We start from the raw sequence: 15,239 nt of genomic DNA on the forward strand, positions 1-15,239 counted from the left end.
CCGCTGCTGCTCGCCGCGCTCTGCCTGGCCGGCCGGCTCCGTACCCGCCCGCGGCTGTCAGCTGCCGTCGGAGTGGCGACCCCTGAGCGAGGGCTGCCGCGCCGAGCTGGCCGAGATCATCGTGTACGCCAAGGTGCTGGCGCTGCACCGGGAGGTGCCCGGCCTCTACAACTACCTGCCCTGGCAGTACGAGGCCGGCGCGGCGGGGCTCTTCTACTCCGCCGAGATCGAGATGCTGTGCGACCAGGCGTGGGGCAGCATGCTCGAGGTCCCCGCCGGCTCCAGGCTCAACCTCACCGGCCTGGGCTACTTCTCCTGTCACTCCCACACGGTGGTCCAGGACTACTCCTATTTCTTCTTCCTCAGGTGAGCCCGGCACCTCGAACCCACACCACCCCCTGTGCACCTCTGGGTGGCCTCCCGAGGTCACAGTTATCTGGGGGCCAGGTCAGGACTCCCACAGAATCCTGTCCCTGCCCTATGAGACTATGCCTTGGGGTCCTCCCCTTACTCTTTATTCGACGTCTCTACAAAGATACCAGGTATCTCTGGCTAAGGGTGGTTATAAAACAGGAATTTCTGTACTTCATGCAAAGAAGATGTTTCAGGCAAACGCCCAAGGGGGTTTCCAATACTTCCTTTGAGTCAACTTAAAAGAAAAAACAAAACTGGATTCAGTGGGAGTAGCTTGGGCTGATGAGGAAGAAAAAGAAAAACCTTTGAAATCAGACTGTTGGAATTCTGGTTCTGCTCCTGATTTTGTGCGAGTTACTGACCTCAGAACCTCAATATCCTCACGTCAGTAATGTGAAAAGCAAGGCTGATTGAGACTAAAACAGAGTAACTGCTGGAAATACCTGGTGCAGGTTAGCTGCAGGGACAGTGCACTCTCTTCTCCCCACCTGCTTGAATGTCAGGATGTGACTGATGCGGAATGCAGACCAGCTGTCCTAGTTTCACTCCTATTCATCGGGATCAGTCTCATATCAGCTGCCGACAGACCTCAATGCCACGCTATTCAAAATAGCCAAGATTTAGGGAGGGGGTGGGCTTCTGGGGGTAAGACCCTGAGTCACAGTGCTTCGAAGAGGATGGAGGTGAATCAGGCAGGAGGCCCTCTCTGATTGGAGACTCCTGGAATCTTGTAATGTGCCATGAAAGTTGGTCTGTGGTCCAGATGGAGTGCATGTGCATAAGAATTCAGTCAGGGGGTTCCACCGAAGTCTGAAACCCGAGAGCAGCAGGTGGAACCCTAAGTGCATTGGTTGTTTCCGATTGCAATAGGAGAGTGATACAGAGCAACTGAGAGAAACGTCAAAATGGAATCTAACATCTATATATTCAGAGAGTGAATTAACCAAAGTTGTGATTGGTACTGGTTCTAATCTGCCCAGTGTGTGAAGTAGCAATAAAGATATTTGAATGACTGTGACCTGGGTCTGCAAATTCACTTTGAGCTTTTGAGATTTCTCTGAGACGGAAAACAGTAAGTTCCACAGAGGGCGTCCGTAAGCCCCTGGCAACACATGTTTTCCATATTGGAGCCAGAATATCTAAGTTTAGAATGCATGCGTGCTTTGTTTTGGCGTGAGTGGTTTAGCTAGATTCAATTGAATATTTTTCTCATTGCTGGGGAAGTATAGTTTCTAAATAAAGTCAGTGTGGACTGAGACTGTACCTTTCTTATACAGTAAAGCTTAACTCATATTTTTATTTAGGAAAAACACTGAGAATCCAGCTATAAAACTACACAACAACAAAACATTTTTTTTTTCCAAAGGAAAAAGCCGAGTACTTGAGTAGACATCATTTGTTTGTTTTCCCCCCAACTTTATCATGAAATACAGTTTTGACCACTGGCTCTATGGTGGTCAGCCAACTCTTTCATCTTTTGCTCTGATATGTTTACGAAGAGTTAGGGCAGAAATACAGAGTCAATCAGTAGTCTGATAGGATCTCCATTTCACAGGGCTGTGTTGTCCTAAGTGTGTCATATGAATCATTCCTGCTCTGTCATTCGGGACCCACTGAGACAGATTCTGGCCAGTGTCTCGGGGGGAAGTGGCAGTGGAGACTCACTGGTGAGCTGGAGTGTGACTTCCATCACCCCTTTTCCTTTTTATGACTTTGTCTTTCCAACAGGCTGTTACACTAGGCTCTATAGAAATGTTAGCTAACATTTATGCTGCACTCACTGCATGCCAAGTGCGTCACTCACATTTCCTAATGCAGCCCTTACACTGCCACTAAGGAGTAAAGTGCTAATATCCTGTTTTTCCAGATTGGAATACGAAAGCAGAGAATTTAAAAATGTGTTTCATGCCAGGCAGAAGATAAGTAGTAAGGGCAGGATTTGAACCTGGGCCATTCCAACTGGCCTTCCTTTCACCAAGAAACAAGAAATACTCTCTATGAGAAGGAATGCTTCTTGGGAGATACATAAATCGGCAAACATACACGCAAGCACACTGCCTCACCCAAAGTCATCTTTTTGAAAATTTTAAGAATAGATGCATGTACCTGAGGCAGAGAAGTAATTAGAAACAGTAACTCCTCTGATGAGAGCCGTGTGAGACATTATTGTGTAATTGGCAAGACTGTCAGTCTTCTCTGACTCTTGATTAATGTCAGTCTTCTCTGACTCTTGATTAAAGTTGGTACGTCCCATAAAGTGTTTCTTCTACATCTGCTTTTTTCCTCTTTCCTCACTAGGATGGATGAAAATTATAACCTCTTGCCTCATGGAGTCAATTTCCAAGATGCCATCTTTCCAGACACTCAAGAGAACAGAAGGATGTTTTCCAGCCTTTTCCAGTTTTCAAACTGCTCCCAAGGGCAGCAGATGGCAACTTTCTCCAGTGACTGGGAGATCCAGGAAGACAACAGGGTAAGAACTGGCTGTGCCCTGTGCAGCAGCAAAATAATAGAATAGCCACATCTTGTATGAGTTTTGTGACCAAAGGAGTCAAGAATACTCTTCCCAAAGCCCAGACCAAAGTGTTATTTTCCCTGCCAGCAGTTAAAAAACACCACTCAGAAACTTCGGATTCCTGAGGCTTTACTCTTGGCATGGGGTTCCTCACAAAGTGAGGGGGCGATATGGGAGGAAGGTTGCACACGGTGCCTCAGTTTCCTCTTCTGTAAAATGAAGACAATTGTAACTTCTACATCCTAGGTCTGATGCAGTATGATTTCACTATGTAAAATGTGTAAATATGTAAAGCCCTTAGCGTAGTGCTTGACGGGGTAAGCACTCTACACATGAGCCATTGTGACTATCATCATCATTATTGTTGTGTTGGTGTTGTTATTGATAGCATAGGACTCTAAGAAATTTTCTAAGAAGAAAGAAATAAATGTCCTTAAGGAAATGAAATGGAATAATTATCATAGCTACCACTTCTATGATTTTTCACAATGGTTGTTAAGGCATAGCCAAGATGGCTGGGAAATGTAAGGGTCAGGATGATTTGGGGGATGAAAATATCAAAGGGATCTTCCTATCTGGGGCAGATGCCAGAGTTGTGGGGAAATTCTGAGGACTGTTACTTTCCCAAAGCAATGGCGCTGCCGCAGTGTAGGTGGGCTGATTGTGGAACTGATTGTGGGCCAGTCCCCTGCCTGAGACTTTTTAAGGAAGGTGACAGACTGCTGAAGAGAGTTCTGCTGGGGGGATGTGGGTACCCCGTGGGAAAAGGACTGTTATATGAGTTAATGAACATGTTTGGGGGCTTCCTTCCTTCCATCTTCACGTGATGGGTTTGGGCAAAGTGCTCTTCTCTTCTTTGGTGCATTGTCCTAGGGTAGCTTCTTGTTCTTCCAAACTTCCTTATCTTCTGCCCAGGGCTCCCTGGCGCCTGGAGGCCTTCTTCATGCTCTTGCACAGAAACTGTTAGCGTGATGGGCTGGTACCCAACTAAGGAAAACTGACTATTTTTACTTCCTGGATATTACCAAGAGGTTCTTCCCTTAGACCTACTTTATTAACAGCTGTCTAGGATCCTCTAACCCAGTGGTTCTCAACCTTCTGGCCCTTTAAATACAGTTCCTCATGTTGTGACCCAACCATAAAATTATTTTCGTTGCTACTTCATAACTGTAATGTTGCTACTGTTATGAATCGTAATGTAAATATCTGATATGCAGGATGGTCTTAGGCGACCCCTGTGAAAGGGTCGTTCGACTGCCAAAGGGGTCGCGACCCACAGGTTGAGAACCACTGCTCTAACCTCTCCTCCATGGTTCGTCAGAATTTTCTGAACACTCGTCCTATATTTTGCTTCCAACATGGTCCCAAGCGCCTGTTTCTTCCCCCTTTTTAATCTGCACCAGCATCCACTCCACACTGGCCTGGACCTGCCAAGTGTAAGCCTGAGTATCCCCAGCCCGAGTCAGGTCTTAGCACATTCCAATTTTTTTTTAGGCTCGGCCGTTTGATTCTCCTTTTTGTAGGAGTTTTGCTTATACTCCTAGATCCTTGATAACGATAAATTTATATCAAGAGATCAGCTATTATTCCAAAAATATCTTAGTAGCTTAGTTCCAAACTCTTTGGCTATATAACTTATTAGTCCTATGGTCACCTATTAACATTTCCTGGAATTAGATTTTCCATCATCTGAAAAAGCAGAACAATAGACTGTTGAGAATTGCTTCAATGTGAAGGCAGCCCTATTTCTGGTGGTCAGAGGTTGGTCTTGGGGAGAAGTCCTTTTGGCCACTTAGATAACAAATGGAGGGCGTGCTGGGTGGCTCTGAGGAAGAGTCAGAAGCTTTGGGGGAGGAAAATAGTTGCTCTAGCTCCTGCATAGCTGCGTTTAGAAGTTAGATCTGATGTATTGTGTACTTTTCAACTCCTCTTGAACCCCTTCCGCTCTATCCCTGCCCACTATGAAAGGTAGCACATCAGAGATAAGTTAGCTAGCTAGTTTAGAATTGAATTTTAAACTAAAATTAAGTGTCCTTTTTGGGGCCAGCATTATGATTTAAATTTTATGATGCTCCTTGAGAGATTTTTATGTACTCTGGAGTATTTAAAGTAGTTGTGAATTGATGATCTCAGAGTTGGATGAGGAATTGTGGATAATTACTCGTTCCTTTCTTCAAAAGCATGCTAAACTTTTCCTGCCTTTTCTGTGTGAAGGTGAGCATCACATCGTCCCACCCAGGATGAATATGTTATGTCAGATGCAGTCTGTGTTTTTCTCCTGGTGGTCCTTATTTAGGGAGGGACCAGAAGAGCTGTTCAGGTCACATTTTTATTCCAGAAGGAATAGGTCTGAGGACACTTTTGAAAAATCAGAACACACGAATGCTTTGCATGGTCCGAAACCATTACAAATGGCCTGGATGTTGTACACTACATGCCTTTCATGTATTATGTGCCGTATCTTAGATTACAAGATCGGCGAGTTCTTGGGCTTTCTAGTGTTTATGCTGTTGCTCTCAGCTTCCAGTCAGCTCTGACAGTGATCTGGCCTATGTTTGTGAAGGCATCTTTTATTCTCTTCACTGATAGTTCTCACTTTATCATGGGGTGGGGTGGGGGGGCGGTAGGCGACTCTGGAGTCAATCCAGAGGTTAAGAAGTAGAGGAGGAAAGCATACATAGGGAAGCTTTTGTGATGCACATCCAGGGCCACATTCACCTCATCCTCAGCAGCAAAATCCTCCCACTCTCTGGTCCCACCTTCAAGCGTCCCGCCCGTGCCTCAGTAATTAGAAACATAATCTTTCAAGAGTCGCCAGGACATCAGCAGTGTTACTGAGTGTTCAGTGCTGCTCTGGTTCAGTGTCATGGTGCTAATGGGACCTTGGGGATGTCTCTGGCAAGTTGGAGCATCCACCAGATTTCCTGGCAGGATTCTCTCCACACCAGCCAAGGACATCTTTCTTTCTTCTTTTCTATCCTGCTGTGTGAGTATAACTGTCAAAACAAAAGTTGGATATTTTCCCTTCTCTGTAAGTACTGTCCCCTAGGACCAAGACCCAGACTGGCCCATGCTTGTCTAGGTCTGTCACAGAATGTCATGGGATTGAAATAAAATTTGTGAGAGTCCTCTGCCATCTCTGTTCTCTCTTTTTCGGAATTGGGAAGGATGGGGGAGTTATTGTCTGAGCTGCATTAGAAGGAACATAAATTTGTAATCTGAAAGTCTAGATCAGCGGTTCTCAACCTGTGGGTCGCAACCCCTTTGGGGGTTGAACGACCCTTTCTTAACCTGTGGGTCACAACCCCTTTGGGGGTCGAACGACCCTTTTTCATATTATTTGCCACCTTTTTAAAACATATTTTTGATTTCAGAGAGGAAGGGAGAGGGGAGGGAGAGGGAGAGAGAAATATTAATGATGAGAGAGAATCATTGATCGGCTGTCTTCTGCATGCCCCACACTGGGGATCGAGCCCTCAACTTGGGCATGTGGCCTGACAGGAATCAAACTATGACTTCCTGGTTCGTAGGCTGACACTCAACCACTGAGCAACACTGGCCAGGCTTATTTGTCATCTTTTTATACCTCAATTTTTTTAAAAAATATATTTTATTGATTTTTTACAGAGAGGAAGGGAGAGGGATAGAGAGTTAGAAACATCGATGAGAGAGAAACATCGATCAGCTGCCTCCTGCACACTCCCTACTGGGGATGTGCCCGCAACCAAGGTACATGCCCTTGACTAGAATCGAACCTGGGACCCTTGAGTCCGCAGGCCAATGCTCTATCCACTGAGCCAAACCGGTTAGGGCTGTCATCTTCTTTGACACAAACGGCAGCACACTATACTTTGCTTTACCTTCCTTTATTCACAAGGATGTCTTGATCTTTCCATATGAATGCATACAAAGTTGCTTGAAATAGCTGCATAGTATTCCATCATATGGATTTGTCACAATATATTTAACCAAGTTCCCTACTGATAGGGAATTAGGTTGTTTCCAATACATTGCTGTTATAAAGAGTGGACATGCAAATCAATAAACATGATACATAATCTAAACAAATTGAAACACAAAAATCACATGATCATATCAATAAATGCAGAAAAAGCATTTGACAAAATCCAACACCCATTTTTGATAAAAACTCTCACCAAAGTGGGAATAGAGGAATCATCTCTCAACATAATAAAGGCCATATATGACAAACCTACAGCAAACAGCATACTCAGTGGGAAACATACTCTTAGGAAAAACCATTTCCCTAAGAACAGGAATGAGACAGGGATGTCTGCTTTCACCTCCCTTATTCAGCATAGTACTGGAAGTTCTAGCCATAGTAATCAGGCGAGAAGGAGAAATAAAAGGCATCCAGAGAGAGAACCAAGATAGTGGCATAGGTAAACGTCTATACTCGCAGCCTCCCACAACCACATCAAAATTACAACTAAAATACAGAGCAACAATCATCAGAACCGCCAGAAATCTGGCTGAATAGAAGTCATACAATTAGAGAAGTAAAGAAGAAAGCACATGGAGACTGGTAAGAGGGGTGGAGGTGTGGAACGAGCTGGTACGACATCCACGTGTGCTGTGTTTTTTTTTTTTTTAATCGAGAGGGAGATTGTCTCTGCAGAGGTCTCCCCTGAGGAGCAAGGGGTCCAGTCCCGCACCAGACACCCAACCCAGGGCCCCAGAGCTGGGAAGAGAAATTCCTGCAACTACAGGCTATAAAAGCAAGTGGGGATTGTGGCTGATTGACACAGAAGCTGCTGGAGACCTAGGTGTTCCATTTAAAGGGCTGGTACACAGTTTTACTTGGGCTCCCAGCACTGGGCGGCTTTGGGGGACCCAGACACATATGGGGAAGAACTGGATTGTTTGGCATAGGGGTAGGAACTTGGGTGAGGCTTTCTCCCAGATGGGAGTGCTGGCAGGGGTTATTGTTCTTGTGCTAGGACCTCTCCTGTCCCAGGGCTGACTGGCAGTCATATCTGAGTCTCCATCAGCCTGGAGCACATTGTTTGCTCCACCCTGGTGATTCCCTGAGACCCTGCCACATCCAATTTGCAGTCCCACTCAAGCTGTTTGCAGCAGCTTTTCCATATGAATGGTCTGTCCTGGCTCAGGCTTCAGACTTTGCTAAAATCTCTCAAGCAAGCTGCAGCTGGTAACAGTGTGCCCCAAACCTGTCAATAAAAGGCCCAAGATCCAACACTAGCATGAGCTTTCCTTGCTTCAGAGCTAGGCCTCACTGGGGCACCTGCAAACCCAATACAAATAGCGATTAGCAGCCATCTGCAGATCTCTCTGTAGCTTCGGCTGGGTGGCCCCAGGGAGTGGCTGACTTTGCACCTCCCTGGAGGACCCAGAATCAGTGCACCTGGTGGACAGCTTCAGACCATAGCAGATTACTACACATCCACAAGCAAAACACTCAAGAGGCGACTCAGTGAGCACCAAAGCTCCATCAAGGCAAGTCCTGCTCCATATGGATGTTTCCTACACAGCAGCTCTCCCACTGTAGTTGCAGCTGCTCCCCACAGCCAATTGGACTCTAGGTCAACTCTTCCCAGTGACTCCAAGAGCTATCAAGGTTCAACTACCATGAGACTGTGCATAACCCACATAGGTGTGCACCTAGAATGCCTAGCTCAAGTGACTGGGGAGGCTGAGCCACCAGCCCCTAAGGATACCTACTACACAAGGCTACTCTACCAATTCCAGGAGACATAGCAGCTCTACCTAATACATAGAAACAAACACAGGGAAGCAACCAAAATGCGGAGATAAAGAAACATGTCACAATGAAAGAAATGGAAGCAAATGAATTACTGGATACAGAGTTCAAAACCATGGTTATAAGGTTACTCAAGGATTTTCATGAGACTCTCAAGGATCTTAGTGAGAATGTGAAAGACATGAAAAAGGACCAGTCAGAAATGAAACATAACACTAACTGAGATAAAGAATAACTTACAGGGATTCAATAGTAAAGTAGAGGATTCCAAGTATCAAATCAACAATTTGGAATACAAGGAAACAAGAAAGACCCAATCAGAAGGGCAAAAAGAAAAAAGAATCCAAAAATATGAAGATAGTGTAAGGAGCCTCTGGACAACCTCAAATGTACCAACATTCGCATTATGGAGGTGCCAGAAGGAAAAGAGAGAGAGCAAGATATTGAAAACCTATTTGAAAAAATAATGACAGGAAATTCCCTTACCTGGTGAAAGAAATCAACTTCCAAGTCCAAGAAAATTGACTTCAGAGTGTCCCAAACAAGAGGAACCCAAAGAAGCCCACACCAAGACACATCATAATTAAAATGCCAAGGGTTAAAGACAAAGAGAGAATCTTAAAAGCATCAAAAGAAAAGCAGTTAGTTACCTACAAGGGAGCGGCCATATGACTGTCAGCTGATTTCTCAACAGAAACTTTGCAGGCCAGAAGGGAGTGGCAAGAAATATTCAAAGTGATGAATATTAAGGACCTACAACCTGATTACTCTTATTTAGAATTAGGGGTCAAATAAAGAACTTCACAGATAAGAAAAAGCTAAAGGAGTTCATCACCACTATTTCAACACTACATGAAATGTTGAAGGGTATTCTTTAAGAAAAGGAGGAAGAGGAGGAGAAGGAAGAAGAAGAAGAGATAAAAATATGAACAATAAAATAGCAACAAATACATATCTATCAACAATTGAATCTAAAAATCAAAATAAACGAACAAGATATCTAATGAACTAAATAAACTGGTGAATAAAATATAATCATAGGCATGGAAACATGGAACAGACTGATGAATCTCACAACGGGGGAGTGGGGCAGGAAGAGATTGACCAAAGATCTTGGACACAGACAGTAGGGTGGTGAAGGCCTTGGGTGTGGTGGGAACAGGGTGGAGGGGGGCAATGGTGGGAAGAAGGAGGTGCATCTGTAATACTCTCAACAATAAAGATTTTAAAAATGGCATTCAAATTGGAGAGGAGGAAGTAAAACTCTCATTATTTGCAGATAACATGATTTTATACATAGAAAACCCTAAAGGCTCCACCAAAAAAACTACTAGATTTAGTAAATGAATTTGGCAATGTAACAGGATACAAAATTAACACCCAGAAACCAGTGGCTTTTTTATACAACTAGAGGCCCAGTGCACGAAATTTGTGCACTAGTAGGGTCCCTAGCGACTGCCGGCTGCCAGCTGGGTACTCCCTTCCTTTCCTCGGCTGCCTGCTGCTGCTGTGGACTGGGGCCTCCAGGCCGCTGCTGAAAAGGCTGTGACCAGGAGGGATTTCAGGGTGAATGGACTGCTCCTGCTCCTGAGTTCACTGCTGCTCAGCCTGAGGTTGCAGACTGGTCTGAAGGCGCAGGTGCCCTCTGTGCCCATTCAGAAGTTTCCTACTGAAGATGAGCACTCAGCTGCCACTGAAGACTGGTCTGCAGCCCCCACTGCTCAGGTCACAGAATGGGTAGGAACAACTACTGAGTGGTCCTAAGCTGTTCTTCCATAAACTCTTAACAGAACAGAAATAAGGTTGATGGAAAATAAACAGTTTCTAAAAAAATAAAAAAATAAAACGACAATGAGGAAGCACCTCACACCTGTCAGAATGGCTACCATCAACAAATCAACAAATGACAAGTGCTGGCGAGAATGTAGAGAAAAAGGAACCCTAGTACACTGCTGGTGGGATGCAAACTGGTGGAGCCATTATGGAAAACAATATGGAGTTTCCTAAAAAAATTAAAAATGGAACTGCCATTTGACCCAGTGATCCCACTCTATGAATATATCCTGAGAAATCCAAAACACCAATCAGAAAGAATGTATGCACCCTTATGTTCATAGCAGCAGAATTTATAATAGCTAAGATCTGGAAACGGCCCAAATGCCCATCAGTAGATGAGTGGATAAAAGAGCTGAGGTACATCTACACAATGGAATACTATGCAGCAGTAAACAGGAAGGATTTCTTACCCATTGAGACAGCATGGAGGGACTTGGAGAGTATTATGTTAAGTGAAATAAGTCAGTCAGAGAAAGACAAGTATCACATGATCTCACTCATATGTGGAATCTATGAATAAAATAAACTGAAGAACAAAATAGATCCAGAGACACAGAAGCATAGAACAGACTGTGGATTCTCAGAGGGAAGGCAGGGGAGGGTAGATGGAGCCCTCTTGCTGGGTCTTCTGGATAGATAGGGGATTTTTCCTGGAGATTTTGCTGCATAATTCCATGATTCATCCTCATTTGTTCAGGTCCTATTGCCTTTAATTATTTAGTTTTCAGAGTCCACAGGTAGTTGCTTTTGGTATTATGTGCAGAGAATTTTAATTGTAATCAGGAAAAGTCATAGGCTTCCAGCTTACTTCATCTCGACTGGCACTGGAAGTTGATGTTTCTTTTTGACTAGGCCCATTAGGAACATTTGGTCAAACTTGGGTAGAATATACTGCAGGGAAGGAAAGAACAGTAATCATTTCTGATTATCAAAAGCAAATGGGAATGGGAAAGATGATCTGTAGTTTTTAAAGTGAGGTTTGGATGAAGACAGTCAGAACTCGGCTTATCGAGATCTTCTGTGCTGCCCTAGAAGTATTTGATTTAAAATGTCCCTGGTGGCCCTAACTGGTTTGGCTCAGTGGATAGAGCGTCGGCCTGCGGACTGAAAGGTCCCAGGTTCGATTCCGGTCAAGGGCATGTACCTTGGCTGCGGGCACATCCCCAGTAGGAGGTGTGCAGGAGGCAGCTGATTGATGTTTCTCTCTCATCGATGTTTCTAACTCTCTATCCCTCTCCCTTCCTCTCTGTAAAAAATCAATAAAATATATTTAAAAAAATGTCCCTGGAAGTTTGCTGAGACAGTCTAGTTTACCAGGCTGTTTGTTCAAGAACATAGACCTCTTAGGGATGGAGGAACGTAACTTCAGTTTAACAGATATTTTAGCACCTGTATTCTTCTTTGACACATCAAAACTCCAAAAAGTGGTATTTTCTTAGAAGTTAGTTTCACTGCAGAATCTGAAATTTTATCAATGAACTTTTTGTATTCGTATATGAAAATCCATTAGTCTGTCATGCACTTTGGATTTTTTTCCCAATGCATGATTTTGTAACATGGTGAATTTACCATTTAGAAAATTCAGTTATACAGATTTTGCATATGTTCATTTATATAATATTAATCTGTACCTTCTGCTCAATTTTGCTATAAACCTAAAACTGCTCTAAAATGGTATTTAAAAAATTTTAAAAAATTCTATTCATTAATATTCCATCAATGTTATCAAGAAAGTCTTTTAGCATTGGGAAAATGTCAAGCACACAGTGTCAAATTTTCTAAAATTCTAGAACAAATACTGGGAGTTATTTTCTTTGAAGTGACAGGCTTACTTTGTCTATTTTCAAGAAAATGTCCATAAATACTCAAATCTGAATAACTCTGGTTTGTCTGTTGTTTATTCTTTCCAGTAAAAACAGTATTTCATGGAGAAAGCCACTATTTCAGCTCAGAACTCAATCACACAGTGCTTTCCCTTGACAACCATTGTACTTTGAAAAGCAGCTGGGGTGCTTTATGTGTGCTTCTGACCCTTGAGTAAACATGAGTAAAACATGTTTACTCAAGGGTCAGTGTTTAATGAATGATTTTTACTGTTTCATCAAGGACATTCTTAAATTAAATTGGCTTTTCTTTTTCCCCCACACAAGGCACTGAAGAATATAATGCCTATTAGTATAATTGCTGTCACTGCCTTGACATGCTCTATGTGCCAGCAGTTTTACCCACCTTTGTTTTTGCACCAATAGTGCAAATGTCAACACAGTAAAAAATACATCTTAGTATTATTCCAAAAATAGTTTTGATCTCATGAAGCCCCTGAAAGGATCTCAGGATCCCCCAGAAATTGTAGACTTCAAGAACCACTGCTGTAGACCAACTTGGTGATAGGAGAATGGTACAAGAGGAGGTGTTACTTGAGACAAACACTCAAAGTTAGGGACCATTTCACAATCTGAGCTATGAAAGGGGGATGTGTGACCTCATAATAGGGTCCAGAATTTCAGAAGACATGGAGTAAACATTGATTGGGATGATTTCAGCCATTGGGCTGCTAACATTGAGAATAGTGGGAAATTGCCTAGCTAGAGTTGGACCAGATTGTAGAGGGCTGTGGATACCTTTGGGAAGAATCCAGTGCTGGGATTCAGGAGAATCTGGATTCTAATCTGGACTGTCCTTACTAATATTAATCTTGGGCAAATCCATTCATCTTTATGGATCTTTGTATTAAGCATGTAAAACATGCCCAATAAATGTTTTGTTTGTTGAAATTAAATTATTTTATCTCTGGAAAATTATGTGGTAATATTTTATTTTTCTGAGGGTTCTACAAACACTTTAATTATTTCTGATATTAATAATCACAGTTAAGTGAACTGAGGCCTGATAAGTGAAATGGAATGTGGGTAGACAGTGATAGGACTAAAAGTGAGACCATGGTCTCCTGACTTTAAGTCCATTCTATTTTTGGCTCACTGGTCTTCTGCCTCCTACACTGGAGAGGCTTTCTGCTTACAGAGTAACTGTTACTTCCCTGACCCACTTCCTACCTGCTTTCCTTCCTTTATCCAGCTGGTCTGGTTTTGTCCTCCAATTATGCTGTTAGTACACACTTACTTTTCTTTGTGTCACTTACCACAAATATAGTCAAGTAATGAATTATGCAAATATTGTTTTAATATCTATGGCCTAGAACCAGGGTGTAAATTATATATAAACTCCTAATTCATCATTATATTCTCAAGACCTAGCAGGGTTCCCTCACATAGTGGGCACTCATACCAATGAAAATACGGGGATTATTACATATCCCATGGGTAGTGTGGGCAATAAAGCTCTAGGAAGTCAGAGCAGGGAGGGAGTAGAGAGGCCTTGAGTATTCCAGGAAGATCTCAGAGAAGAGACGGGGCTTGATCTAGACCTTGTAAGATGACCTATAACTATACTATTTTCATGGTGCTTTTAAGGTTTCTATGATCATGTAATTCATTTACTTCTTAGGTGAAGGCTATTACTCTACTCTCAGGTTGTCATTACTAGGCCATTCGTTTGGCCAAATAGAGCCAGAGCTGTGAAGTAGGTAGGGTGGTGGTCTTTTTCTTCCTCCCTGCCTTCCTCTACGCATATTTATTGAACACCTACTATATGTTAGGCACTGGGAATACAAAAGAGAACAAAAGTAAACCTCTCTCTTCCCTCCTAGAACTTACATTGCAGTGGGATGAGGGAGAGACAGGCAATACATCAGTCAATGAAACAAATGTCAGATAGTGATAGGTGTTTGGCAAAGAATTAAAAGAAAGTAATATGATAGGAACTGGTAACTAGTTTGGTTGAGGTGAGAACACACTGAACTTTGAATGACACATGGCCAGCTAAACAAAGGTCAGGCAGAAAAGCATTCCAGGTAGAAGAGAAAACCAATGCTACTGGCCAAGACAGATGCCTGGCACACTTGAGGGTTGGAAAAGTATGTGTGAGCATTGTTGGTGGAGGAAGAATGGAACAAGATGAATTTGGAGAGGTGAGCAGGAGCCACACCATTTAGAACTTTCTAAGCAAGGATAAGAAGTTTAGATCTTTGTGCTTTGGGAAGCCATTGAATGGAGTGGTATGATCTGAGGACTAGAGGCTTGAGTGAGGGAATAGATAGCAGGGGCGCTGGGAGAAATGCCTGGATTTAGGATATATTTTGGAAGTGGACATTTTCCTGTGTTCTTCCAATTTGTCCTTGATCAAATGTCTTTTAAGACACTTATTCTCTGTCCTCTTCCTACAGGGCTTCAGCCACTTCCAAGGTGTTGGCTAAACACCACATCTTGTGCTTCAAAATGTTACACTTCCTTTGTGAAGATTTGAATTTTAATAATGAACCTTCTTAAAAATAAAGCTTTAATGTGGCGATTTGCAACTTGGTAGGGCTTTAGAATGAGTCTTAGGTTCTAAACCTGAATCAGTATCAACTGTGACTTTGGAAATCACTGAACATTCTGAACTCAGTTGCCTTACCTGTAAAATGGGTCTAATTATATCTACTATGCCTCATTCACAGCACTGCATTGAAACCAACTGAAATGACATTTGAAAGTACAAAGTAGTGGTTATGTGTGAAACGTTTGTCATGGCTTATATGTCTTCACATGTACCCATTCTCCCTCATGAGAGTAAGAATAAAAGACTCAAGGCAGACCGGCTTTTATTCCATCAACAAGGATTTTTGAGTACCCC

At 43.0% G+C, this 15,239-nt stretch overlaps 1 protein-coding gene across 1 annotated transcript in view; it reads left to right on the forward strand.

Moving 5' to 3' along the window:
• The first annotated feature begins 28 nt into the window (after positions 1–28).
• Positions 29–15,239, forward strand: part of CCDC3 (coiled-coil domain containing 3) — a 104,522-nt gene continuing 89,311 nt past the window's right edge. Inside the window, exons 1-2 of the mRNA XM_006098222.3 lie at positions 29–366; positions 2,713–2,887. Of these exons, the coding sequence (XP_006098284.2) occupies positions 233–366; positions 2,713–2,887 (309 nt within the window). The 5' untranslated portion in view covers positions 29–232. The remainder of the gene's footprint in view (positions 367–2,712; positions 2,888–15,239) is intronic.

The sequence above is a fragment of the Myotis lucifugus genome, unplaced genomic scaffold, assembly GCF_000147115.1.
Source record: "Myotis lucifugus unplaced genomic scaffold, Myoluc2.0 scaffold_223, whole genome shotgun sequence".
NCBI lineage: Eukaryota > Metazoa > Chordata > Mammalia > Chiroptera > Vespertilionidae > Myotis > Myotis lucifugus.